The 26,958-nt window shown below is 38.3% G+C and overlaps 3 protein-coding genes across 6 annotated transcripts; 2 read left to right on the top strand and 1 right to left on the bottom strand.

Moving 5' to 3' along the window:
- The first annotated feature begins 28 nt into the window (after positions 1-28).
- LOC136265862 (protein catecholamines up-like) lies at positions 29-2,740 on the top strand. Its single transcript, XM_066060796.1, has 2 exons — positions 29-657; positions 2,163-2,740. Exons 1-2 carry the CDS (start codon positions 78-80, stop codon positions 2,645-2,647), a joined length of 1,065 nt encoding a protein of 354 aa, XP_065916868.1. The 5' UTR covers positions 29-77; the 3' UTR covers positions 2,648-2,740.
- Positions 2,741-3,639: 899 nt separating this feature from the next.
- On the bottom strand, positions 3,640-16,499 carry LOC136266890 (uncharacterized). Of its 2 annotated transcripts, XM_066061918.1 has the most exons (18): positions 16,426-16,499; positions 16,274-16,369; positions 16,111-16,186; positions 14,063-14,157; positions 13,898-13,994; positions 13,048-13,152; positions 12,942-12,998; positions 12,744-12,830; positions 12,648-12,691; positions 11,461-11,540; positions 11,353-11,416; positions 10,617-10,699; positions 10,488-10,566; positions 10,354-10,396; positions 10,021-10,088; positions 9,899-9,972; positions 4,774-4,858; positions 3,640-3,836 (listed from the first exon to the last, which is right to left on the bottom strand). In XM_066061918.1, exons 2-18 carry the CDS (start codon positions 16,297-16,299, stop codon positions 3,779-3,781), a joined length of 1,221 nt encoding a protein of 406 aa, XP_065917990.1. In that variant the 5' UTR covers positions 16,300-16,369; positions 16,426-16,499; the 3' UTR covers positions 3,640-3,778. The 2 variants fall into 2 exon arrangements, with proteins under 2 accessions (XP_065917990.1, XP_065917991.1); XM_066061919.1 differs by lacking the exons at positions 9,899-9,972; positions 10,021-10,088 and having other exon boundaries at positions 16,274-16,498.
- Positions 16,477-26,658, top strand: LOC136266887 (protein NLRC3-like). 3 transcript variants are annotated; one of them, XM_066061914.1, is made up of 8 exons: positions 16,477-16,586; positions 19,691-19,978; positions 21,977-24,854; positions 24,912-24,998; positions 25,051-25,134; positions 25,234-25,351; positions 25,413-25,503; positions 26,415-26,658. In XM_066061914.1, the coding sequence occupies exons 1-3, from the start codon at positions 16,529-16,531 to the stop codon at positions 24,832-24,834; spliced, it is 3,204 nt and encodes a 1,067-aa protein (XP_065917986.1). In that variant the 5' UTR covers positions 16,477-16,528; the 3' UTR covers positions 24,835-24,854; positions 24,912-24,998; positions 25,051-25,134; positions 25,234-25,351; positions 25,413-25,503; positions 26,415-26,658. The 3 variants fall into 3 exon arrangements, with proteins under 3 accessions (XP_065917986.1, XP_065917987.1, XP_065917985.1); XM_066061915.1 differs by having other exon boundaries at positions 25,187-25,503; XM_066061913.1 differs by having other exon boundaries at positions 25,234-25,503.
- Positions 26,659-26,958: the final 300 nt, after the last annotated feature.

The raw sequence follows: 26,958 nt of genomic DNA on the forward strand, positions 1-26,958 counted from the left end.
TGATGTAACTAGCGTATTTACAATTACGTTAAAGTATTTCACTAAATGAACTATATTTCCTGTAGACAAAAGCACAAATGAAGTGGATACACTGTTGTTTGGTAACGTTACTGTCGCTGGTCCTGGTCGAGGTGGTGACCTGTCACTCTCACTCACACGGAGAAGCAAAGTGGTTCACGGAGCCGGAAGATCCGCGGACGCTGTGGATAGCAGCACTACTCTCAACCGCTCTAATTAGCGCCGCACCTTTCTTCATATTATTTTTCATTCCACTGGATAATGCTCACGAACACGAGTCATTGTTAAAAGTGCTACTCAGTTTCGCATCCGGTGGTCTACTGGGAGACGCGTTCCTACATCTCATTCCACACGCATTATCACCACACCACTCGCATCACTCCGAGGAAGGACACAGTCACGTACACGATCATGGACATCATGATCACCATCATCACGAACATGAACATGACCACACTCAGGAGATGTCAATTGGGTTGTGGGTATTGGCTGGTATCATAGCCTTCTTGTTGGTGGAAAAGCTTGTACGTCTCATGAAGGGAGAAGATGGGGGACACTCACATGGACACATACATCATGTTGATAGTAAGACTAAATCTGACAAGGGGAAACAGGACAAGAAGGAGGATAAGGATAAATGTGAGTGATCAAGCTTTATACAAGAAACACTGTGTGCACATGTCCAGTATAAATAACTTGCAAAAAAAAAATTCCATTTGCAAATTTTCCAACATAGAGTATGCTGTTAACAGTATACAATGGTGTTTAGAGTCGAGTTTGCAGTACAATTGTTCACCACATTTCATCTTCACTTATGCCTAAAATGTTTTGTAACTGAAGCCACAAACAGTAGTCAAAATGAAAACCACACCCGATATTTCATAAGGTCTATCTACTCTTGACACATATATGTACTTCTTGACACATATGTACTTTGTTTACAGTACACCCTGAAATGTGGACACCTTGGTAATCAGGACAATAAGTAATGTATGGTTCCTTAGTAGGTAATACCTTTAGACTCTTGAAATCAGTACACCTCTCTAGTAAGGTTTAATACAGTACAATGGTACTAGAGAGAGCTGTAGTTATTGTTCCTTGGTCTGGGATATAGATGTAGTCTCGTGCCCAGCTGGGCTTGCACTAATGTGCATACACCATCTGGTGACAATGCTTGAGTTTCTTCACCCTGGAAGTGTTATCCAGCCAAAATATTGGCTGGCCAATCAGAATTGAGTAGTTGTATAATCGAATGAATAAATGTATTGGATGAAAAAGTAGACTATTTCAAGCCATTTTATCAGAAGTATTCACTTAGGTTGTTCAAGAGGTTTGTTGTCAAGTTGTGTCTTCCAATCTCACTTTATAAAACCGAAGACTCAACGTTTCACCATGCAGTAATGAAACACTTTTAAACAATTATGCAACTCCTCGATTCTGATTGGCCAGCCATTATTTTGGCTGGATCACACTTCCCCACCCAAGAAATTCGAGCACTGTCTGGGCACGAGACTAATATATAGATATGGTACTTTTGCAGTTCATTGTACCATATAGGGAATTACAGGAGAGCTGGCATGCTTTTACACACCACTAATTCGCACCCCAGTAGGAGCAGTATAGAACTAGCGAGTTGTAGTAAGGTTGACTTGATACTTCATAAAGCTTTACAGAATGTGTTGTACCAGCTTTTTGATGTTAATGAGTGTTGCACGTAACCACTTCATCTCTTCACATGCTGCAAGAAGTGGTACACACAAATGATATCTCTTCTGTAAAAGTGCTTTATCATTAAAGCAATGAAGTATTTGTGTACAGTGGAACCTCTCTTGACAAACTCCTTTCAACTCTCCAAATCAAGGACACAATAGTAAAAACTTCACAAGGGTATGATTTTGGTTCCAACACTTTTTATCTGGAGCTGGGAGATTAATTATTATATGCAACAAATGGTGAAAAAATTTCTTGGTCCCAAATAGGGAGGTGCCACTACATTCACATGAGTAGGTTCATGCATGCTTTAATGTAAGTGTGAATAACTTGAGTGACAAAACCTGTGTATAGTATTGTACATGTGTATGACCACCCATTTGAAGTTGTTTGTCTGGCATTACCGCATTAGAATATTTATTGTCATCTTTCAGCTGATGATGACAAGAAGGAGGTTGCTGCAAGTCAGGATATTAAGGTGGCGGGATACCTCAATCTTGCTGCAGACTTCACCCACAATTTTACTGATGGTTTAGCAATCGGTGCGTCTTATCTTGTCAACATCAATGTTGGGATAGTCACCACGGCAACCATTCTCATACACGAAATACCACATGAAATTGGAGACTTTGCAATACTAGTACAGTCAGGATACCCCAAACGTAAAGCCATGTTCTTACAATTGAGTACAGCAACTGGTGCAATGGCAGGCACACTTGTCGGACTGTTAGCAGACAACTTCAGTAGTACAGCAACAGCTTGGATACTGCCGTTTACTGCCGGCGGGTTCATCTACATTGCTACAGTGTCTGTCATCCCTGAATTATTGGAGAACACGTCCATTGGACAGTCGATTAAAGAGATGATAGCAATGTGTGTAGGTGTGTTGATGATGGTAGGGATTGCTATGATAGAATAGTGACTAACTGAATTTACTGTCAGCATTATTAATATTGTAAGCTATTTTGTAGTTTCCTATTTGAAATTAAAATGGCACACTTAGTGATCAAAACACAGTGTTTGAGTAGTAATCGAAATCAATTCAGTGTTTTTGTTGAGAGGGGGGAACAAAGGAGCCAGAAATTGGCTTGCTCTCAGCAAAAAAAAAAAGCACCTTTTGTCCTAACCGGGAAATGTTAGTCTTGGCAGTTGTATGTACCTGTGCCACCACTAGTCTTTAAAAAAGCTAACTATTAAATTCTACAATTACATTACTGTACATGTATAATACAGTAACCTAAGGTCTAGACATTTTGGCCCATACATGACAGGCTTGGTCGGGTACACTACATAACTATAGATAGCCTTTACTACTGCCAAAATTGGGTAAAATTACAGTACTGTACTTTATTTTTATCTCCTCATGAAGATACACTAGCAGGTCAATGTGGTCCTGTTGTCCAAGCCAAACTGGTCTAGATTAGAGGTGCACCAATAATCGGATTGGCTATCGGTTATATCGGCCTTGTTTTTGCATATTGGTATCTTGTATAAAATAAAGCAGCAGATACATAGACATCTATTTATGGGCACTTGTGCTTTAGTAATACCCCAGCTGCTCATGTTTATGTACTGTTGGCTGTTGGTTACACTCTGTCACTTATTTACAGAGAGCAAATTGTTAGAGAAAATGTCCATGCTGCCATGTCGGATTGGCTTTGTTTATCGGCTTGATAATATTTTATATAGGTTATCGGAATATCGGCTAAAAGTCATATCGGTGCACCTCTAGTCTAGATAATGTTCTCTGAGGCAAAACATAGTCAGGTTTGTACTGATACTATAAACATTACTAAATGCCAACAGTGGTGATAAGTGAACCAGCTATAATATATACAGCATGGCTACGTGGTATACTAGGAGGACAACACTTGATTTTGTTCTATGACTGGCTTAGACAAGTTCACTGTATTCAACCTCATGGTAGTTATCCATCAACTTGCCAAACTCACTCCATACAATTATGGTACAACATACACTCAATGACCAGTGTATTGTGTGTTATCGAAAATTGAGCTCTACTGTTACTATGGTAATGGAGATCACATGATCACTGGTCCCAGTCATCAGACACTAGATTCTCACGAGTTGTGATGAAGTCCCATAACCTGTAGGGAAATATGATCATACATTAGCAGCAGTGCTATTTCTTAAAGGATTTCATGGAGGTCACCAAAAATGTGACCCCAATAACAAGCAAGGAGGTCTTAAAGAAATGCTTTAGCTGTGTAGCCTGGTAACATTTTACACTGTAACACTTTCACATGTATGTAGTTGGCAAACCGCATAACTCTAAAATTTCATAGTTAAATTTTTTTTGTACTTTGTGTAACTATAGCAACCCTACATAAGTAAAATATCTGATGAGTACTGAATAATTTGGCATTGTCCATGAGACAACGCTCAATACAAAAAAGAAGAGTTTGTACAATTACTTCAGCTACAGTTACACCAGCTATTGTCACTTTCACAGCAAAACCATCATGAGCATCACTTTCACCTCACACTGGTGTCCACTATTTGGCTTGGGAAGTTTTATAACGAAGCCTACAAATTTATTTTTCGGAAAGTTTTGGTGAACCCAAAATTGATAAAATTTAGAGCCATACGGTAACAGTTTAAGGACATGAGTACTGTAAATCCAGAAACAATCATGTGAGCAAACTTTCACAAATTGTGTGGTTTGAAGAATTTTGTGACATAAAAATACATTCCTACTTTTTTACTCATTACCTACACTATGAAGGTATTGTATACTGTGTTGTTTATGACTGGGTCTGGGAAAACCAGTCCAATTGCTACCTGTGACAGCAGGATTGATTTTCCACAACAAACATCAAGCTATGTACCTGAAGACATCATTTGTAACAAGGATTATTAACAAGGATTATTAACAAGTAACCAGGGCTCAAGTGAATGTTGAAAAGTGGTACTGCTTAGTGTGGCTATTATTCAAGATGCGGTGTTTAACTTGGTAAGCACCACATCACAAGCAAGTTACATTTACGTAATACAGACAAGGATATTGACTGGTGTATTACTAACTTGTTCTCTGTCATCAGTTTGGTCTCATTTTCAGAGTTTTTGAACAGTCTCAAGTCAACCTCTTTCTCAGTACCATCAGGTAGAGCTGTGGGTAACAAGTTGTAATTACACAAGTATAAGAAAAAATTAGGAATTTTAAATTAGAGTAGGGACAGTGTATACAGTGGTGCTGCAATAAAAGTACTGAAATCGGAGTAGTACGTAATGTCCAAATACTGTAAAACAATAAGAAGTGAATATCCCTACTGTGCAATTTTTATTGCAGCACTATACACTGTTCCTACTCTAATTTAAAATTCCTAATTTTTTCTTATCTGAAGTTTTTTTGCAAGCACATGACCACTAAATAGCCTGCTTTTCACAAATATTTTAAAAGAATTAATCACAGCACTATTATACTAGATTATGACTCATACAATAACAACTGATCAGTGGGTGTGGCTCTACACATAAGCCTGCAGACAACAATGGACGTGGATTCGTGCATACTTACAGACTGATGAATGGGTGTGACTACCATATGTCTACAGATAGTAATTTACATAAGTAGGCGTGGCTCACGAAAGAAGCAGGGCCATGCTATGATGTGTGGAAACACGTCCACATTTAATTTAGCACATGGGGTCAGACCTGAATAATCTGTAAAGTGGGACCTGGATGACCCGACTTGTTAATAAATAGACTATCATACAATACGATAGTACTGTATATTAGGGACATCGAAAGTGTATGATATAATATAACCCAAAAACCTGCCGCAAATTTTTCCTCATGACATGACAGTATTGGTTGGGTAAAACCAAGCCCAAAAGTGTCTTCAGATCGACCCGAAACGTTTCCGTCAAGTTGCTACAGAATTAAAAAAAAATTTTAGTTAATGGAATTTTCTACTGCCTGCCTGCCTACCTGCAGTCAAGCGTAGCGGAAAACTGGCTACAGCTACAGCCCTAATTCTTTCGCAGAAACGTTTCTATATAGATCGCTTAAGAAAAAACCTTTGGTATATTGATAAACATACAATGCTTGTGCTATTGTCTTACCTTTTGTCTTTCTTTATCATGGCCATCAGTCAAGGTTCTACCGCTGAGTGTTAATAGACTACAGTACGGCTTCCACACCAGTGTATATTGCATCTAACTATTCGAATACTCATGGTCGCCAGTTGTACCAAAACACACGCATACGTCAGACTCGCTGTTGATATCGATCAGAGAGGGCAACTCACGGCGAACTATATAGCAATGTGTAAGTCAATAAATATAGTTTATTTAGTAACAATGTTAAACCGAGTCGGGTCATCCAGGTCCTGCTTTACAGATTATTTGGGTCTGACCCCACGTGCTAAATTAAATGTGGATGTGTTACCACACATCATAGTGTAGCTCTGCTTCTTTCGTGAGCCACGCCCACTTACGTAAATTACAGTCTGTAGACATATGGTAGTCACGTCCATTCATCAGTGTGTAGGTATGCACGAATCCACGCCCACTTACGTAAATTACTGTCTGTAGACATATGGTAGCCACACCCATGTAGATATGCACGAATCCACGTCCATTATTGTCTGCAGGCTTATGTAGAGCCACGCCCACTGATCAGTTGTTATTGTATGAGTCATAATCTAGTATAATAGTGCTATGAGTAACTCAGCAGATATTTAGTGGTCATGAGCTTGCAAAAAAAAGTACTGAAACAAGCTGGATCGGAGTAATACGTAATGTCCAAATACTGTAAAACAATAAGAAGTGAATATCCCTACTGTGCTACACTCAATGCACAGTAGGGATATTCACTTCTTATTGTTTTACATTATTTGGATATTACGTACTACTCCGATCCAGCTTGTTTCAGTACTTTTTATTGCAGCATTATACGTTGTCCCTAATCTAATTTAAAATTCCCAGTTTTTTCTTATACTTGTATTTATTGACTTACGCATTGCTATATAGTTCACCGCGAGTTGCTCTGACTCACTGATCGATATCAACAGCAAGTCACGTACGCGTATGTTCAAATAGTTAGGTGCAGCTGGCGACCACGTGTGTTCGAATAGTTTGATGTAATATACACTGGTAGATGGAAGCCGTACTGTAGTCTATAAACACTCAGTGGTAGAACCTTGACTGATGGCCATGGTAAAAGGTAAGACAATAGCGCAAGCATTGTATGTTTATCAATACACTAAAGGCTTTTTCTTAAGCGAGCTAAAAATGTTTCTGCGAAAGAATTAGGGCTGTAGCTGTAGCCAGTTTTCCACTACGCTTGACTGAAGGCGTCAGGCAGGCAGACAGGCAATAGAAAATTCCATTGAATAAATTTAAAGAAAAAAACATTTTGTAGCAACTTGATGGAAACGTTTCGGGTCGATCTGAAGATGCTTTTTGTTTGGTTTTACCTGTCATGTCGTTGTGAAAATCGCGGCAGGTTTTTGGGTTATATTATATCACAGATTGCCCCCACACCTTCGATGTCCCTACTATACAGTACTATGATACTATCGTACTGTATGATGAGGATAGCAGCAAATGTACAAAAGCAGCACATGTGCAACTGTTAACCAATATACACCTTGTAGCCTAAGCTGGAGTAAACAACACACACTGTACACACATAAATTTTTTAAATGTTGCACCTGTGAAAATAAGTAGGATGTCTATGCAAATAGAATAAATGAGAAACAAAATTACAAACTCTATCATACAGTACAGTAGTACTATAATGGAGGTTGGGGTTGACCCCAAATGCTTCCAATAATATTGATATGAAATTTTGAATTTTCTACTGACTATAAACCGCCTGCCTGCCTGCTCTTCAGGCAAGCATAACTCGATAATGGCTAAGGCTACAGGATTGATTTTTTCACTGTTTGACGTTACTTCATCCCAAGACGGCATACCACAATACATACAATGCACGCATCATGGACTTACCTTTGTCCTCCTTTGTGTCCCATTCTTTATGCTGAGAACTCATGGTGTCGATTCGTGGTAGCGCAATACATGGCTTCCATACATTTGTAAACTGGAATTGTCCATATTTTCTGTGGTGACTAGAGGCGCTCACTGTTCTTCATTTGTAACACTGTGTAACGGGCTGAAAGTGAAGCTTAATGGCCATCACTTTCAACTAAGTAAATGATATTTGGGGTGAGCGAATCGTCCGTATTCTTGCAGTGACTGGATTGAATGCAGAGGTGCTTCTCCTACTGTTCTTCATTTGTAGTGCTAGCACTGTGTAACGGGCTGAACATAGCTGAAAGTGAAGAGTAATGGTCACTTCACCTTTGAGTCAGTTATTGATAGCTGGGGTGCGCATTCAGACAAAAACATTAACTCTGTCACACCCTTTATTTTGAGGCAGTATACACTGGTTCACCAGTCATAATAGTTAATGTTACAAAAATGTAAACAAACAGTATAAGGAATTTTTAGTTCGATTAGGGATCACTGAAAAAAAAGTAGGGAACCAAGGGAGATCACCTACACCTGCAGATACCCTAGTGAACATTTAATCCTACTTATAGACTGATATCTGCAGGTGTAGGTGACCTCCATTGTTTCCCTACTTTTTTTAATGATCCTTAATCTAACTAAAAAATCCTCCCTGTACAGTATGTTCATGTGTGGCAAGATTATATACACATGTATATAAGTATGATTATACAGTACAATAATCAAATAGCTTTGGTCACAGATACATAATTTAATGCAAAATCTTAAATTCCACTACTACCATGTGTGCTCCATAAAAGTGCTTCATCTTTCTTGTGTTAAACCATTCTTAAAACCTCACAGCATACAGCTAGGAAATTTGAGTGTACTTACTGTATCCGTGTAGTCTGTGATTATGGAAACACACAAATGTGCTGTTTCTCAATGTATTCAATAAGGTGCTGATGCATGCAATCTTGTTGAAATTCGAAACGAGTTTTTCCAAAAGCCAAATGTGTGGCAAAAGCTATGGAAAAGAGGCCACAATCTTTATATCCTTGCTGTTTCTGCACAATGGGCACTACAAACTTGCAAAAGTCTTCTCAATCTTTCGCTTAGTGGCATCATCAACTCTGTCATATAGAGAATCATATACCTTTACCTCCCCATGTTGGCATCCTATGCTGCTTACTACAATCCAATGAGAAGATCGGCAGTGGACTATTTGCAAATAATTATTTGTCCAACATCCTAAGTGGTATTGGATTAGCGTAGATCGTAAACCTTTCAACAAAGGAAATTGGACAATTAACATCTTTTATGCAGCATTAATAACTCTGTCATTAAGCTCATTGCCCAACAGCAACAGTGACTTGTCTGAATTCTTCAATAATGAACCACGAACTTGTATCCAAACACCATAATTTATCTCACCCCCCTCGTTTACATGATCTTCATTGACTACCTTTCTCTTCTTGCTGTCTGATACTATCACACTGTCACCATCTATGGCTACGACATCTTTGCTACTGTGACTTCCTGCATCACTAGTATGGGGGGGCTATGACTGCAGTTGAGGTACTGGACACAGTAGTTACCACATCCTGGTTACTCCCTGGGCTCCTTACATCGATAGTGGCGGGGGCTGCAACTACAGGAGAGGTACTGGACACGGTAATATCAGTTATTGGCTTAATCAATTTTTCAACTTTCACCACATACTTTTCTCTCCTTTAAAGGTAAGCTTACATGGCACTTCAAGTCCTCCTTGGATAAGATCTCTTGAATATCGTTGGCTACCCGTAACGGTACACCTGTGATTCCGCAAAAACAATGAACAAGCAGCGGAAATTTTCCTTGGCACGTGGCCTATAATATTACCAGCTCTCACAACTGACATGGCGAACGGGTCGAACGGATTCCCTTCTTCTCGTAGACATGGAAATGTCTGTCCACAACTAGCATCCCAAATTTCTTGATAAATCTGATAGCCTTGAAAAGCAGACTCACAACCGAAAAACGTGGTCTCAGCCATTTATAGCATTAAAAAATGTGAGCACGTGGATAGTGCAAGTTCACGTTTGACCCTCGAAAATTTAAACCCACGAACAAATGGCCATCCACGAAAATTTAAACCATCAAAATTAAATACCCATATGGTAGTGTTTTTAAAAAAATACTAAAACATAACTCACCATGACTGTAAAAGCAAACATTTCCAAAAGGACATACCCCATTTCCTTGCTGGAAGTGTCTACAAGGCTTAGCCCTGTAGTATAGTGAACAGTCATACACTACCAGTATACTACACCCATACCCTGTATTGTTCTTGTAGTCTGAAATTAGGCTGTCTTTCTCAGCTTGGTCAGTGATCCACACTGTGCTCTGGTGGGGACCAATTTGACATTGTAAGTAATGATGGTAATAGGGCTGGGATGAAGGTTAAAATTTTAAACCTTGAAGCTTCTTTGACCCAATGCTTCAAAGCTTTTTTTGGCTACGTCATAAGCCAGTAAGTGATGGATGACACTGTTGTACAGCTAACAGTGTATATAAAATCTTTTATACAAATTTCAATGTTAAAGGAAGTAAAACATCAAACAGATTTGAACTTCAAACCTTTGTCCCAGCCCTAACTGCTAAAACTTACTGGAATAACAAAATATGATACTTTCCTGCAGATTGGACAAGCCCTGAAATGACAAAGAAAATGAAAACAATACTGTGACATCAGTACACGCACGCATGCAAGCACACACAGACACAGACAGACACACTACACACCTAATGGTACTCTTCTTGATATCAGTAGAGCTTCTCCAGTGTCTGATGCAACTAAGACAGAATGGATGGTCACAGTCAGCTATGATATAACTAGATCATGTGAGCACATTACTGGATCACATGACTCACTGAGGATACCAAATCTCTGCTCTGATGGAGGATTCTTAGACAACACCACCTCCATACATATACTACATGTGATACCCTCACTCCTAGGATATGTGTAGCAGTTACTATGTACTGTACTGTATTTACACATGTACTGTACAGCATTTACACATGTACTGTACAGCATTTACACATGTACTGTAGTATTTCCTCATAATTATACAGTCTGATAAAAGCCTGGGCTTTTATTTTCTTTCCAATACTTTTTACCTGACCTGTACTTTGAGACCAGGAATTAGTTTGAGTGTCACTTGACGTATAATCAAATTCAAGTCATGGTAGAACACCATTATTGTAACAGGAAGCATAAACAGCCTTTATACAGTGTGTTGTTACTACATAATGAAGGCATAAAACTATTGGACCACGCACACCTGAACATACAGTAGTTACTCGTAGTACCTTTGGCTCTGAACTAGACGTAAGGTTCAGAACTAGTTACAGTGTAGAAGAAACAACAAGGGCATTAACGGTAAACCCCATCAATAGACTGGGCCTATATTAAGACCAGACCTGTGTTTAATTGTGCTGGTAACCTCCAAGACAGGTGATTGTTCAAATGCCTTCATATGAGGAAGTACGGTATACGGGTGTGTGTGTACGTGTGTGTGTGTGTGTGTGCACATAAATAAGTAGCAATTTCAGAAAATTGCTAAACTAAAGTTCTACAAATCTTTTATTGTTACAGTTAACTGACCGTTGAGCTGCAAATGCCTTCTCCATTTCCTTCTCATGATGATCAACACATTGTTTCCTGTGCTCTACAAGAGACTACATCACTCATCACAACACAGTTATGGGTTACCTTCTTGTTGGCTGATATCATAAGGGTGTAGACACTCACACCCACACAGGTCACACACTAAACCATGTAGATACTCACAACTAAAGGAATAACACACACTGTTAATACATTGTACCATAGGACACACTGTTTGTTATAATTTTGAAACATAAAACTCTCCAATAGAATGCATGCCAAAGCAGCCTACTGTATAGGCTTTTCAAGTATTGTACCATAATTATGACTGGTGAACCCATACATCTCGCATCAAAAGAAAGAATGGCACCAGAGTTCTAAACACATTCCCCAACTATCAATTAATGACTTGAAAGTGAAGTGGCCATTATGCTTCACTTTCAGCTATGTTCAGCTTGTTACACAGCTCTACCAACGAAGAACAGTAGGAGAAGCGCCTCTAGATTTGCAATCAGTCCAGTCAATGGATAATTCCCATTTACAAATGTAGGGAAGCCATTATGCTACCACGAATCAACACCTTGGGTTGTCAGCCAAAAGAAATGGGACACAAAGGAGGACAAACGTAAGTCCATGACGCGTGCATTGTATGTACTGCGGTATGCCAAAAGGCACCTATCAACATCTAACAGTGACAAAATCAAGGACGTATCCTTAGCTGTTATCAAGTTATGCTTGTCTAAAGGCAGGCAGGGCAGGCAGGGCAGGCAGGCAGTTAGTAGAAAATTAATTTGTCTTTAAAATTTTGTAACATTCTAATAGAAGCATTTAGGGTCACACTGAAGGCACTTTAACAGCATTACAAATGAAGAACAGTACAAGAACCGCCTCTGCAATCAAATGGGTGATAAGCATAATAGCCAACACAGTCTCAGGGAAGCTGCATTGTGCTATCGCAAATCAACACCTTGCATTGTCAGCAAAAGAACTGGAACACAAAGGATGACAAAGACAAGTCCATGATGTGTGTATTGTATGTACTGTGGTACATCTCGGGACAAAGTGATGTTGAACAGAAGCCTGTAGTCTTATACACTGCTCGGCTGGAGGCACCAGTTAGCTAGTCAGTCAGCATGGGCTGTGCCTCATTACTAATGCTGTCAAGCTGTCATGCAGGGAAATTGAGGCTTGATGTTTTTGGCTGGAAAAGCCCAGTTCTTCATGATCCCTAATAATGTACAGTACTACCACACTGTATGATATCAATGTACCCCTAATACAAATAAACTTACTCATCTCCAAAAGGGCAAAACCCTTTAGCAGCAAATGGACACAACTACAAGGGTAAGATAAGGATCACATGATCACAGATAGGTGGGGCTGCTCACCAGCAATGCAGCAACATCAGGTGTTATCTTATCAATGAACTCCGCCTCAGTACCTGACTTAGCTGCTTCACTGTAGGAGGATATGTCCTGTATGAAAATTTGTAAACTAAATATTAAAAGAACTTGCATGTATACACACACACACACACACACTACACACACACTACACACACGCACACACTACACACACAGACACACTGGTATTATAACATCTTCTTCTTTGGGATTTGATATTGTTGTATGCTGACTACTTCCCTACAGTAACAACAATAATTACAGCCAATCAGAACAGTCGATTACTCACAGGAACAAACTCTGGAGCATCCACCCAGTTGTCAGGAGGTTTAAATGAAGGAGAGGTCAAATCTTCCCAATTGTCTGGTAGCTTAGCAGAAGACAGTACTGTGAACTGTATGGAAAAATCAATAAAATATCATACAACACTTTCCACCCACTTGTCCTACTGTGTTTAAATATTAAAAGTAGAAAGAAAAATTACACATCACATGATAGCCAGCACAAGAAGCCACTACATGCTAACCACAAATCAACACCTCCACACTAGTGGAGAAAGAAATAGGACACAAAAGAGGACAAAGGTAAGTCCATGATGTACTGTATGTATGAGCCTTATCCACAATGATGTTTTATGACATCAAAATGGCCACGATAATTGGGGAACTGTTATATAAGTACCTGTGGAAAAAAATTAATTGCTTATATTTCAGCCAGGAAAGAAGATATCGAGCTCTAAACAACAGGGTTGTTAAGTTTTATATAAGACATTACGATAAACAAGTTTTGTCACGTTTTAAAACTTTTCTAAATGGAGTATGTTTACAATACAATAGCTTTTGTTACTGTCGGCTAATGGTCGATATCTCCATGCCTAGCTGAAATATGAGGGATCAAAAATTTATCTCTATAGGCACCTGTATAACAGTTCCCCAACTATCGTGGCCATTTTTATTCTCGTGATGTCATAAAACATCATTGTGTAAAAGGCTTATTGAATAGGCAAAAGCATCATGTGACTGTCATCCGAAGTCAATCCCATGCACATGGTAGACAACAGACAACAGCCAAACCACCATTATACACTCCTGTATGTATGTTATTCCTAAGAAAATTTTAAAGCATATTTAACTGTTCACATTTGACTTATCATCCACTGGCTCCTGCTCTCCTTCTTGTTCCAGTTCTGCTTGTCTCTTCATACTGGCCAGTGACACTGGAGCTGGCATCTCTCCTCTGTGTAAACCACATTTAAATTGTATTGTATTATACAGTACATAGAAATTGAGAGGTGCTAGTATCACCTTGACGATGATGATGGGATGTTAGGTGGCTTCACATGGTCATGACGACAACCACTGCCGTACACACAACACCCCTTCAGGTAGTAACGACACACCTGTGAACAAACATGTACCCACACAGTTACATACTATTACTCTACTACAGTGAAACCTCATTATGCAGTCACCTAAGACCACCTCATTATAGTGACCATGTCAAGAAGGTCCCAAACATACAGTATTACAGTAGGTGTACTTCATGACCTCATAATAGTGACTAGGTCCTAACCATAGCTAAGGTGTACTTCAGAAACAGAGCTTATGATATAGCAGGACATTATGTCCTTTAAAAGTGTAAGGGGAAGCCTAATACTACTGTTTCACCTGAGTATGACTGTGTATTCCACTAACAATAAATATGGAGCACTTAGGATCCATGATAAAATGTGACCGGATCTGCGAAAACAGGACATAACCGCACAAGCCTAAATTTACAGTATAAAGCATTGAATACATTGGGTGAAATACTTGTGTATTATTGAAATTTTTTTGTAAATTTTTTGAATGCCTCTTTCTTAGTGAAGGAAGGGACTAACAATAAAAACCTGGATATCATCTTATCCACCTGTTCAAAAGGAGTTCGAAAATCTTTGTTTCATTGCAGTAGACCCAAGGATACATAAGTTATTATGAACGTTTGTTTACGTCACCTCGAAGTGATCGTACGTGATCGTTTTTTCTTCATGAATTTCACCTTTGTATGCAGTGAAGAAGGGTAAGTAAAGAAAAAACTTACACAGTAATTGATTCCCCTATTCATGACGAACACGTTGGAGAAAATGTTAGCTCCATACCTCAATCCGTTGGTAAGTTACAACCATTGTCGTAAGCACCTGTAATTTATTTTCCCTATATTTGCTGTACAAATCGATTTTTCTGTTGTTGCTACTTTGTAGGGCTGTAATTCCCAAGGCATATGAAGCTGCAACTTTGCCAGTGGGTACACTTGGCTAAGTAGATTATAAATATTTAATAAAGAGGAATTCGAAAAATATGTGATTGTGTCCTGTTTTTGCAGATCCAGTCACAAATGGTAAAGAAGTGTTGTGACTGGTAAAGCAGATGGAGATTAGTTGCACAGGAATAACTGACATCAAAGGCATACTCAAAACTGACTAGCGACTGATGAATTCCTTTGTCATACACGTCACTGCCAAGAGTTTTTATTGCATGTTATCAGACCCTTGTGGTGTGGGGGCAAGATTACACTTCACCATGGAGCCAAGTACTGTAGTCTGGTGCCACCTGCCCCTTCATAAAAGTAAGAGTCTGATGAAATACAGATACTAAATCATGTCCACTGCTCAGTTCAGTAGTAGCCAATTATTGCATGCCAATGACGTTCACACACAAACTGCCTTGGCTTTTGTTCGAATTGAAAAGCATAACCAGCAGTTACATATGCTGTCAAATTGAATTCCTTTTGAAATGATATAGCATCTATACCGTAGAGTTGAGTTGTTAAGTGCACGTATCTGTTAAGCGCATATTATTTGTTAAGCGCATACACATTTCTTGTAATTAACCATGGATGATAAGCGCACATTGGCAAATGCGACGATAAAGCTACACACAGAAAGAAACATCAAGAAAACCTGAGAGTACTGAAAAATTAATTCTCCTCAAGCACTTGTGTCTCCCTTGAGGTCTTCCTTCGGTATGTATACAGCAAATCAGCCATCTGGATAGTGATAATCTTGTTTGTCATGAAGGATTTCACCCAGAAATGGAGTCAAATAATCTTGCACACTGGCGCGGCAACTGTTAGCTACTCTCACAACGTGATGATTCCGTGTTACACTCACCACAATTATTTATTAGGCGTATGCGCCTAACAGATAGTATGATTTTTACAAAAACTTTTCTCCGAAAATTAGCTTAACAACCCGACTTTACAGTATTTTACCAGACTCTTACTTTTTGGTGAACGGGCAGACCAGGGAGGTCCACTACATATTGTATCCTATATTCACACAGTGTTGTCCATGAAACTACAACACACACAGTACCATGTCAGGCTTGCTGGTCCAGTTGTGAGAGAACAGACAATTATCACCTTCCTTACAACAGCCATTCATAAAGTACCTAAGCGAGTACAAGATAATCACTTCTTATACACAGCAAACACCAACAAATAGTACACTTGTTTATCAAATCAGCAACTTGGCTTACCTGCATAATAGCGGGTATTTTTCCATCGTTTCTAAGCAGCCGAGTTAGGCCGGTCTCTTCACCATCTAATATTACACCATATTCTTCTTTACTTCACTATACCAGTAACAATCACTAAGTAATACTCCGTATAATATCACTAGTGAACGAACGTGAGACGCGAGACGAGACGAGACGAGACGAGACGAGACGCTACAGAAGAACAAACCCACAATCGATTCTACTGAATTGATCGCATGTGATCGTCAACATCAAATGGATAACAACGGCCGTCCTCCGATCCAACCTAATGTACAAGGAGTTCAAAATAAAAGTGAGTTGTATCTTACCTATTTCTATAATTTGATCTCGTGAAGACCAGACCAACTTTGTTTTCTTTAGTGTGCTGGGTGGGCGGTCTGGTCTGCATAAAATCTTTGATCTTTGGGAGTTAAAACCACCACTGGAGAGGTTCTCTAAAATGATTAGAAACCTCTTAATTTTCTTTTTTGCAATACTGGTGAACCCCCCATTAGAAAAAAGAATGCGTGATGACATCAGGCTTATTGCTCTGCATCCCATAAAAGATGTTTGCAGAACTTATGCCAACTACTAATGATTAGACTGATTCCAAGATCACATGGGCACAACCATAATGTGTATGTAATAATTGTTTACTCATTACAGCTCAATCAATTACTGTAATTAATAGCTTAGGGGTCATTAGACTTCATTTTCAGTTATGTTCAGTCCATTACTCAGTGTTACAAATGAATGAGAAGGACCTCTACAATCAATCCGGTCACAACAGAAACTCAGACGATTTCTGTTACAAATTTAGGGAAGCCATCGTGCGGTGCTACTGTGAATCGACACCTTGCACTGTCAGCAAAGATATATGGGACACAGGTAATCCATGAAGCATGCATTAATGTACAACTACAGTATGCCAAAAGGCACTTGTCAGGCTGAAGCAATGTAAAACAAGTTGATGTTGTGCTACTTCTAAAAACTAGGCACCATGCAGCTAGCTAACTCATCTGGAATTAACCAACTACAGTACCGCCCAAGCACAATGTCGCACGCTCGCACATGCAACTTTGTTTGAGATTTAAAAAATCTCTAATTGAGGGGCATGGCAACTGTTTCGCTCACAAGACAACCTGGCAGCTGTTTTGTTCATGAGAATTGTGAGAGAAACAGTTTCTACACCTCTTAATTGATTTTTAAAATGTTGCATGTGCGAGCGAGTGTGATCATGATGTTGCTCTTGGGCAGTACCGTATGTATTACTATTTTTATTGTTATAACCAATAGGGTTTTTGGTTGTGTCATAACACATTATTATTAGTGTGTAATTCTCATATTTCGTAATTCATCACTGCTATGCACTGCTAAGGAAGCACTAGTTAAACAAACTGCTTTTACCAACATATTCACACAGAAGTATTTTCCAAACTGTTTTATACTTGACTATCATGTTTTTTTTGCACAAATTCTCTGGACAAAGCCTCAAAGCTGCATTTCATTTTCATTCATGAACGTAAGGGATATGTAAGGGATACGTAAGGGATAGTCTAGTCCTTGTAGTCTACGAGGCCTGCACCATTGTTTTTCAGTTGTTAAATGCCTGTAAAACCCCACAGGTAAACTTTGCTCTGAAGTTATTTCTTTTCGGTGGTCTGAAATATGGGTGTGGCGACTCTCCACAGACTTTGTAAATTACCTTCCCTTTGCAGAAGTTTAATACAGACTTAATTTCGCTTTTACTTCTTACGTAAAAGCTGATTTTACCATCATACAGTACTGTATATTAGGGATCATGCAGTTTTGGGATTTCCTTCCCAATAGTATCACCTTAAAACCAGCCTCAAAATTCCTTCATAACAGCTTGGCAGTATTGGTTAGGCATAGCCAAGCCCAAAAATGCCTTTAGATTGACCCCAAACCATTTCAACAAGTTTCTATTGAATTTTAAAAATTTTCTATTTAACATTCTGACTAACTAACTAACTGATGCCTTCAGCCAAGCATAACTTAACAATGGATAAGGCCATGGACTTGATGTTTTCACTGTTTGACGTTGCTTCATCCTGAGACGTGCCTTTTTGCCAACCACAGTACATACAATGCAGCACGTACATGTATTATGGATTTACTTTTGTCCTTCTTTGTGTTTCAGTTTTTTTCCTGACAACGCAATGTGTCAATTTGTGATAGTGCAATATGGCTTCCCTTTGGCTGTGTCATGCTTTTCGCCCGCATTTTCTGTAGCAACTGGATTCATTGCAGAGAAGTTGCTTGTATTGTTCTTCATTTGTAATGCTGTGTAACAAGTGGAACATAGCTACAAATGAAGTGTAATGGTCACCTCACATTTCAGTGTGTAATTTTTTTCTTTATTGTTTTTATTTACAAAAAAGAAAAAAAAAGCATAATTGATTATTGATTATTGAGGCATGCGTTCAGACGCAAAATTATATTATGGAATACCTGGTGCCATTCTTTCTTTTAATGTGGTACACGTGAGCCATGATGATGTAATTTGTCCACCACTTTTAGTCACTATCATTATTTTAAAAAAGACTTCATGATGGTGTTCACAACTGGTGTTCACAACTACTTTAAAAGCTTTATTCACCATTCCTAATTGAGATTTTAAAAGCTGTCTTTCACTTGCACACATGAGATTGAAGCCATGGCTCATGTGATCCTATATCATGTGACTATACCATGTTCACCACTTTTGAGCTGAACTGTCAAACTTGATGAAGCCAACACTAAAAGTAGTGAATGTGTTATACCAGAAACAACACTTTGTTCAGAACAGCTTCATGTTGACTTTGTCCGTACTAAGTGCCTCTAAAATAATTGCTGTTATGTTTAGTGTCTCCATGGTTTCTCTCTTTGAAAGCATTCCTTATACAGTTTATTTCTTAAGTAATCTCAAATGATGAAGTGTAAGAGTTAAATGGTATTATGGAGGTGTTTTTGGTTATAGTGTCCAGTTTTGTCATTGAACATTAACTAGCAACTAATGTGGACTGTAGATAAGAACCACATTTCCTTTGGTCAATTAGAGAGCCATATATGGCACTTTACACTTTTTGGAGTTTGCCCTAGAAGTAGTAAAATAACTAACTAGTACCTTGCACAACCCAAAATAGCCTCGTAATATCAAAAAGAAAAAAGAAAAAATGGGGGCCATCTCCTAGAACCATTTTGTGTGTGGCCTTATTATTTTCACTTTTACTATGATGCCCCTGGATCATTCACATGTATAATTCTGTATGGTTGAAATTGCTCTGAAGTTGTCTAGCTCTCCCAACCCTCCCCATGCACACATACACTCACCACGTGCACACACATATTCTTGTCACATTGCTTACGTGCACGTGTGTGTAACTCAGTCCTTACTAATGATCATAATGTATACAGGTAATAGTCGACCTATCTTAAGAGACCTGTATGATCAGGTGGTACCATCAATAGCAGACAAGTGGAGAGATCTTGGTGTGCAACTATTAGACCCTTCTCTAATAGACCAACGAGTATTGGAAGTGATTGCAGCAGACCACCCACATAGTGTTGAGGATTGTTGTAAGAGTGTGTTTGAGAAATGGTTGAACACACAAGAGGATGCCAGCTGGCAACAATTACTAGAAGCTCTCAAGAGTGTTCAGTTGGACTATTTATCCAGTCAGATAGAGAACAAGTTGAAGACAGGTATGATTTTTGTATTTACCACATTAATACATGTATCTCAGTACAAATGTGTTACCCACCTTAGCACCTGAGTAGTACATAGGTGTTTCAGTGGTGGTTCTGTGTGTGTGCGTGCGTGCGTGCGTGCGTGGGTGTGTGTGTGTGTGTGTGTGCGCGTATATGTGTGAGTGTGTGTGTGTGAGTGCGTGTGAGTGCGTGTGTGTGTGCGTATGTGTGTGCATATGTGTGTGCGTGTGTGGGTGTGTGTGTGTGTGTGAGAGAGGGAGGGAGGGATAGTGCAGAATGCTAGTGTGTATACATATCTAAACCTTATGTGTTTACATGACTATTAAACTACATAAATACATGACTACATACAGGGGCGGATCCAGGGGGGGGGGGGGGGGGGGGGCTTTAGGGGCTGAAGCCCCCCCCTTCATATTTAGGCTTTACTTGATCAATATGCTGAGTATTATAATGAAATTTTGTCTTAGCATAATTATATGATCACTATAATACAAATACTCATAAAACCACCTTATAAACATTTTTCCAAGGTATTATCAGTGGATTTATGTTAAAGTTTACGCAACAAGGACCCGGATCAGCATTGGAGGTGTACAAGATCGAGATACTCTAATAGAGCAGTCAGCTAACTACTCTAATAGAATATTCACTGGAAACATGTAGTTGGTTCTGTTATGGAATTTTTCCAAATCTGCCTGCACCTATACATACAATGAAGTGCATTGGTCTGTTTAAAGGGCTTCATTCATCAACTTGTATAGTTAATATGTATGGCAATACTTAATTCAGGTACACAATTTCCACTGAAAATGCTCTCAGATTCAATCTTGTATTGTTCAAATTTCAAAATTTTCCACTTTCAACATTCTTATTCTAACATGCACCTATTCAGTATTGTGCAATTGTGAGAGGGGTGCATCATATACTTGTTGTCTGTACCTACCCAAACTTTTCCATTAGCAAAATGCTTCAGAGAGCCATACCTATAATCTATATAAAATATCTACAGGCAGGAATTTTATGTGGAAATGTCTCCAAATTGCGGTATTTTAGCATCTATTTTTCAAAATTTTCCTGGGGGGGCATGCCCCCAGACCCCCCTAGTTCCAGCATGCTTTGCACACCTCTACCCAAGAGATTAGTACCTTGAGTTAGCCCCCCCCTTTTATAAATCCTAGATCCGCCCCTGACATGTTGGTTTGTTAACATCTCCTTCACCAGTCCACATCATGATCTAATTTACAGGTAACCTAATAATAATGTAATGCCCCTTATTGTGCTATTATTGTTTCTGTGTAAGAACTTAATTCATTCATTTTGTTTTTGTTAATTGTAATGCAATTAAGTAAAACACTTATACTAAGTTTCAGACATGGGGCCAAGTACATGAGTACTTATACTTAAGTACACTTAAGTACAGATTTGAAAGTACTTGTACTTTACTTAAATACTTTCTTAATTTCCCCAATGTACTTGTACTTATACTCAAGTACTTTGCTAAGTACTTGAGCACTTAAAGTACTTGTAAGTACTGTAAACATTAAACGTAGTTTGTACACCGTGCAGTTTGTACACAGTGCAGTTTACAGCTTCTTGCGATTCTTCTACTGCCTTCCCCAACCTTACTATGTACCATGTTGTCATGATTAATGATGTCATAGCATTCTGGCAAACAAAAACAATGCTGCTGTTCAAGTCAGTGAATTTTAAGAGTTTAAGAGAGAGAATGGTTGACAAAAACCAACCCCCTTAGGCACACTTACATACTACAATACACTGAATACAGCATATATTTTACTACAGCAAAATGTACTTGTACTTTACTTAAGTACTTCCAGCATGTACTTGTACTTTACTTAAATACTCTCTTGATTGCTGCTGGAGTACTTGTACTTGTACTTGGAAAATTCAAAAGTACTTGTACTTTACTTAAGTACTTTTAAATGTACTTGGCCCCATGTCTGCTAAGTTTACCTATTGTGGTTTGTGTAGGAGTCATTACTGGAATATCCAGCCAGTCACATTTGAGTCATCACATGAGCAAATATTGTCAGTACCTGAAGGGTAGGTACAGGTCACTAGAGTTGATCTCTATTGATGAGCAGTTAGATTGTTCATCATCAAAGTATGTTAGTTTGACTCTTGTGAAGATTGATAGACAAGGAAGAACAACATCAACAGAGAACAGAAGAGGTGATAGTGTTACTTTATCTGAAGCACTTGATGTAGAGGGAGAGACTAAAAAGGTGATTTTGATCAAAGGAGACCCTGGGATGGGTAAAAGTACCCTTGCCATAAACATTTGCAAATGCTGGGCAGAAGGTAGTTTATTACAAACTTATAATGCAGTTATTCTGTTGACTTTACGTGACCCAGAGATACAAGCAGCAAAGACAATTACTGACTTGTTTTTAACGGTTGACGAGGAGTTGAAAGAAAAAGTACTAAAAGACATTACGAGTAATTTTGGAGAAGGAGTTTGTTTCATTCTTGAAGGATATGATGAATTACCTCAACAATTACACAGGTACTCAGTGTTCACAAAGTTAAGAGTGCAATTGCCCAATTGTACTATTGTCTACACATCTCGTCCTGAAGCTTGTGACAAGTTGGAAAGTGTTGCTTCCCGAATTATTAAAATAGAAGGATTCAAAGAAAAATCTATTGATGAATACGTTTCGAACACTTTTGATAGTGTTAATAATGGAGCAAATTTAGCATCACAACTGAAATCACAGTTACATAAAAATTGGATAGTGAGAAGAATATTACACATTCCCATCAATGTTGCAATTGTGTGTGTCATTTTCTTTCACTTCTCAACATTACCAGAGACACTCACACAATTGTACACTTTCTTGTGTTTACGTTTGATCCTGAGATATATAACTGTACGAACTGTCAATGTTGCTAAAGTGGAGAAACTCCGATTATTGGATCATCTTCCAGAGGGTATTTCTGAACAGTTTTCCCAATTATGTTTTATTGCATACAAAGGAACAGAGAATGGAAATATCATATTTACCTCCCAAGACTTGTTGGATATTGGTATTGTTGAGGATAAGATTAGTGATCTTGGACTATTAGTGACTGCCCCCAGTACCTCAGTGTATGGCAGAGAGAAGTCGTATAATTTTCTCCATAAAACACTTCAAGAGTTTTGTACAGCATGGTACATCTCCAAATTGTCCCTACAAGATCAACTGAAGTGTATAAACACTTACTGGAATGATAATAACTATATAATGGTATGGAGATTTTATTCTGGTATTACTGGACTGAATAACAAAGAAGTACTAAATTGTATACCGCTACCATATAAACTGGTGAAGTCACGTCTTACTGAGAGTAGAATACCACAGTTGATGAATTGTGTGTATGAGGCACACAATAGTGAATTGTGTCACATAGTGGGAGACCACCTTGATGGGAACATTGATGTTAAATATGTTGCTGCACATGTCATTGACTATTTCCTAACTCACTACAAGGGAACAATGAGACAAGTAGATTTTGGACATTACTGGAATAATAAGTTTCAGTTGTTAGTTACATCATTACAGAGAAGGCAATCTCAACATAACAATGACAACCTTATCCTTAATATACCAGATTGCAGGTTTACACACCAGTCATTTTCCTTACTTGTTCAGTTGATGTCAACACAGTATCCTATTGTTGAACTAAACATTAGGAGGATAAAAGTTCAGTCAACAAGTGATATGGTTTCTACTGGTGATAATCCAAACTCAAATGTAACATCTACACATATGGCACTATTCCAGTTATTCACCAGTAGTAACACTCTCAGTGTATTAGACATCAGTGAAACTGATATTGGTCCTGAGGGAGCTGCCTGTTTTGCTGATCTTAGAAATGTTTTAATTCGTGACCTTAGAATGGGATGGTGTAGATTAGGTCCTACAGGAGCAGACAAGATTGGTGAATTTTTGTATCACAATAGCTCCATTGTGTCTATTGATCTTAGTTATAATGATATTAAGGACAGTGGAGTGGAGAGGTTAGTGTATCATTTGAACAAGAACAACAAACTACAACACCTTAACCTGAGGGGTAATAAGATCACTGCAGTTGGTGCTAACCACCTGAGAAGACTGATAGCAAATGATCATCCAACACTCACCAGTATTGAGTTGTCACGTAATCCTCTAAAAGATGAAGGAGTTCATGTGTTCTTATCATCACTGACAGTAACAATGGAACACATTGGATTGAGGTGGGTAGACATGACATCATCATCTTTTCCCATCATTCCCACTTCATTGAACAAGATTAAGTCTATCAGTTTTTCCCTACCTTATGGTCACTATGAAGTGATGAGTTTAGCCAACACCACTGTGTTGAAACAACTTGAACTTGATATTTATAGTGATTCAGGTAACCACAAGATGTTGAGTGCTATCAGACAAAGTGATAATATTGAAACATTAAAACTTCATTATGGGAACATCAAGGAGTGGGTAGCAGATATCACTAAACTATTAGAGTACAGTAAGACACTTACACAATTGACCATCACAAATTATAAACAACCACCTCAAGATATACTACTAATAGCTGATTCCTTGACAGTCAACAATTCAGTAAAAACATTCAAATATGGTGATAAGTACATGGACCAGACAACAACTATAAAATTTTTGGAACAATTGAAACAAGCTAACACAGTGGAGGAAGTAATATTAGGAGTGTCATTTGGGGCTTATCGTGATTATCAGTTCTTAGGAGATGTGGAGAAATGTGTCCAGCAAATCAACCACATTAGGAGCACAAAGGGTGTGTCCAGTCTACTAAAAGTGGAGATTGTTGACTGGATAATGATGATATAGACTGTCCAGATCCCTTACTGGTAAGTACTGGGTCCACTGTATATGATCAATTGTTAGTTACATATCACATCTCCCAGGAATGCTGCTCACAATGTGGTACATAGTGTTGTTATTGGACTGTTCCCTTGTACTGACCAGCACAAGTAACACCCAAACTACATCAGGTGATCAACCCTCTCACTATTGGTCACTGTGTTATGTACCTGTTGTGACCAGACTTGTCCCTTCAAGAGAGTGTAGTGGTTAGTGAGACAAGAACATTTCATGGACAATACTCTCATGTGTTGACTACTGGAAATGGTATGTTACCTTAATAGACTAACATGACTATATTACTGTTGTGTTCTCTTAGGAAGAAAATGAGCACACTAACACTTATATGTAACTTGTTCCCCTTAGGTACAAATTATGAGGTGTGGATCCATATACCAGGAATGATTCCTAGACCACACCTATCAGCTGGAGTGGAGTGTTAGTAGGAACTGATCACAACTGTTACTCTTTTGATGGACGTGTGGTACTTCATTGATCTGTATACGTTGTGTACGATAGTACATATTCATGTGTGTATCTTGTAGGGACATGATATTCCTATCTGGTACTAGTCCAGTTGTTATGGAGGATGATCAGTGAGAGCCATCACCCCATCATGTCAATGGTACAGGATAAGTGAGTACACCAAGTGATTGTGTAGTGAATACTGTATGGTATGGAATATTTTGATGGGTGAATGTGTTGATGAAAGAGATAGTCCAGAACCTCATAGAATGGACACCTTGATACTTGGACACTTGTCTATGATCCCATTATATACACTTGGTCACTTGAATTATGACAACTCACTAATGACACATTAGTACAGTTGCTTGACAGCTAGAATACTATTATTTTTGTAATTGTTTTATTTTTATCCATCAAAATGTGACTGGATCTGTGAAAACCACACATATCATGCATTTTATGAATTCTTGATTATAAAATATCTATAACGTTTTTAACCAAGTGTATGCTCTAGCAAAGTTTCAGCCTCATATGCCAATAATTTTGGAGTTACAACCCTACAAAATAGCAACAGCAGAAAGATTGATTTGTACAGCAAGTAAAATAAATTGTAGGTGTTTTAATGTTTGTAACTTATGAACATGGTGACATGGAAATTTGTACCATCATGTTTGCCATGAATAGGGCTGGGAATCAATCCTTGGGTAAACTTTTCCTTTCTTTACTATATACAAGAAGAAAGATTGGTTGCATACTATCGCTGTGATGAGATGTAAACAAGCACACATAACTATTTATATACCAGAACTACTATACAAAGATTTTTGAACTCCACTTGAATAGGCAAAAGAGATAATATTCAGGTTTTATCATTACACCCTTTCTCCATAATAATAAAGCATTTAAAAAAATTGTCGAAATCTTACAACAATGTGTATTTCACCCATTGTAAATACTGTAAAATTTAGGTTTGTGCAATTATGTCAGATTCTCACAGATCCAGTCACAATTTCACATGTCAGTAAAGTACACAACAGTTCTTGTGTTTCATGTTGTTACTGTTGTTTGTGTGTTTGTAGCCATGAAATGTGTCACTATTGTGAACACACCAACAGAAGGACCAATGGAACAACATCACAAGACATCATCTTAAGATTCACCATGTAACTTGTGCTGGTCACCTTAAGGGATCAGTCCAATAACATAACACTATACACCATATTGTGAACAGTATTACTGTGAGATGTGTAGTACTGTATGTATTATTCATGTGTTATTTTCTAGTGAACACTAACTGAATAGCGATAAAGTCTTTTATTATCAAGAGGCATTTTTTTCTCTCGTTGTTATGGGTACAACATGTACGTAGCTACATATTACAGTGGAGTTGATTATTCGAATTAACAAGGGGGTAGGGATGTTCGTATATTTGAATAGGATGTAAATTCATACATCCATTGATTTATTCACAGCTTTGTTCAATTACTCTAACAAAACATACACTTTTGACAAAATACCCTAATTGAGCAGTCAATAGGCCTGAGCCTATTATGCTTTTCAATTTGCCTATCATGCTTTTAAGCAATGCTCCAAAATTTAATTATTCCCAGTTGTTTCCCATTA

The sequence above is a fragment of the Dysidea avara genome, chromosome 9 (genome assembly GCF_963678975.1).
Source record: "Dysidea avara chromosome 9, odDysAvar1.4, whole genome shotgun sequence".
In the NCBI taxonomy this organism is placed as follows: domain Eukaryota; kingdom Metazoa; phylum Porifera; class Demospongiae; order Dictyoceratida; family Dysideidae; genus Dysidea; species Dysidea avara.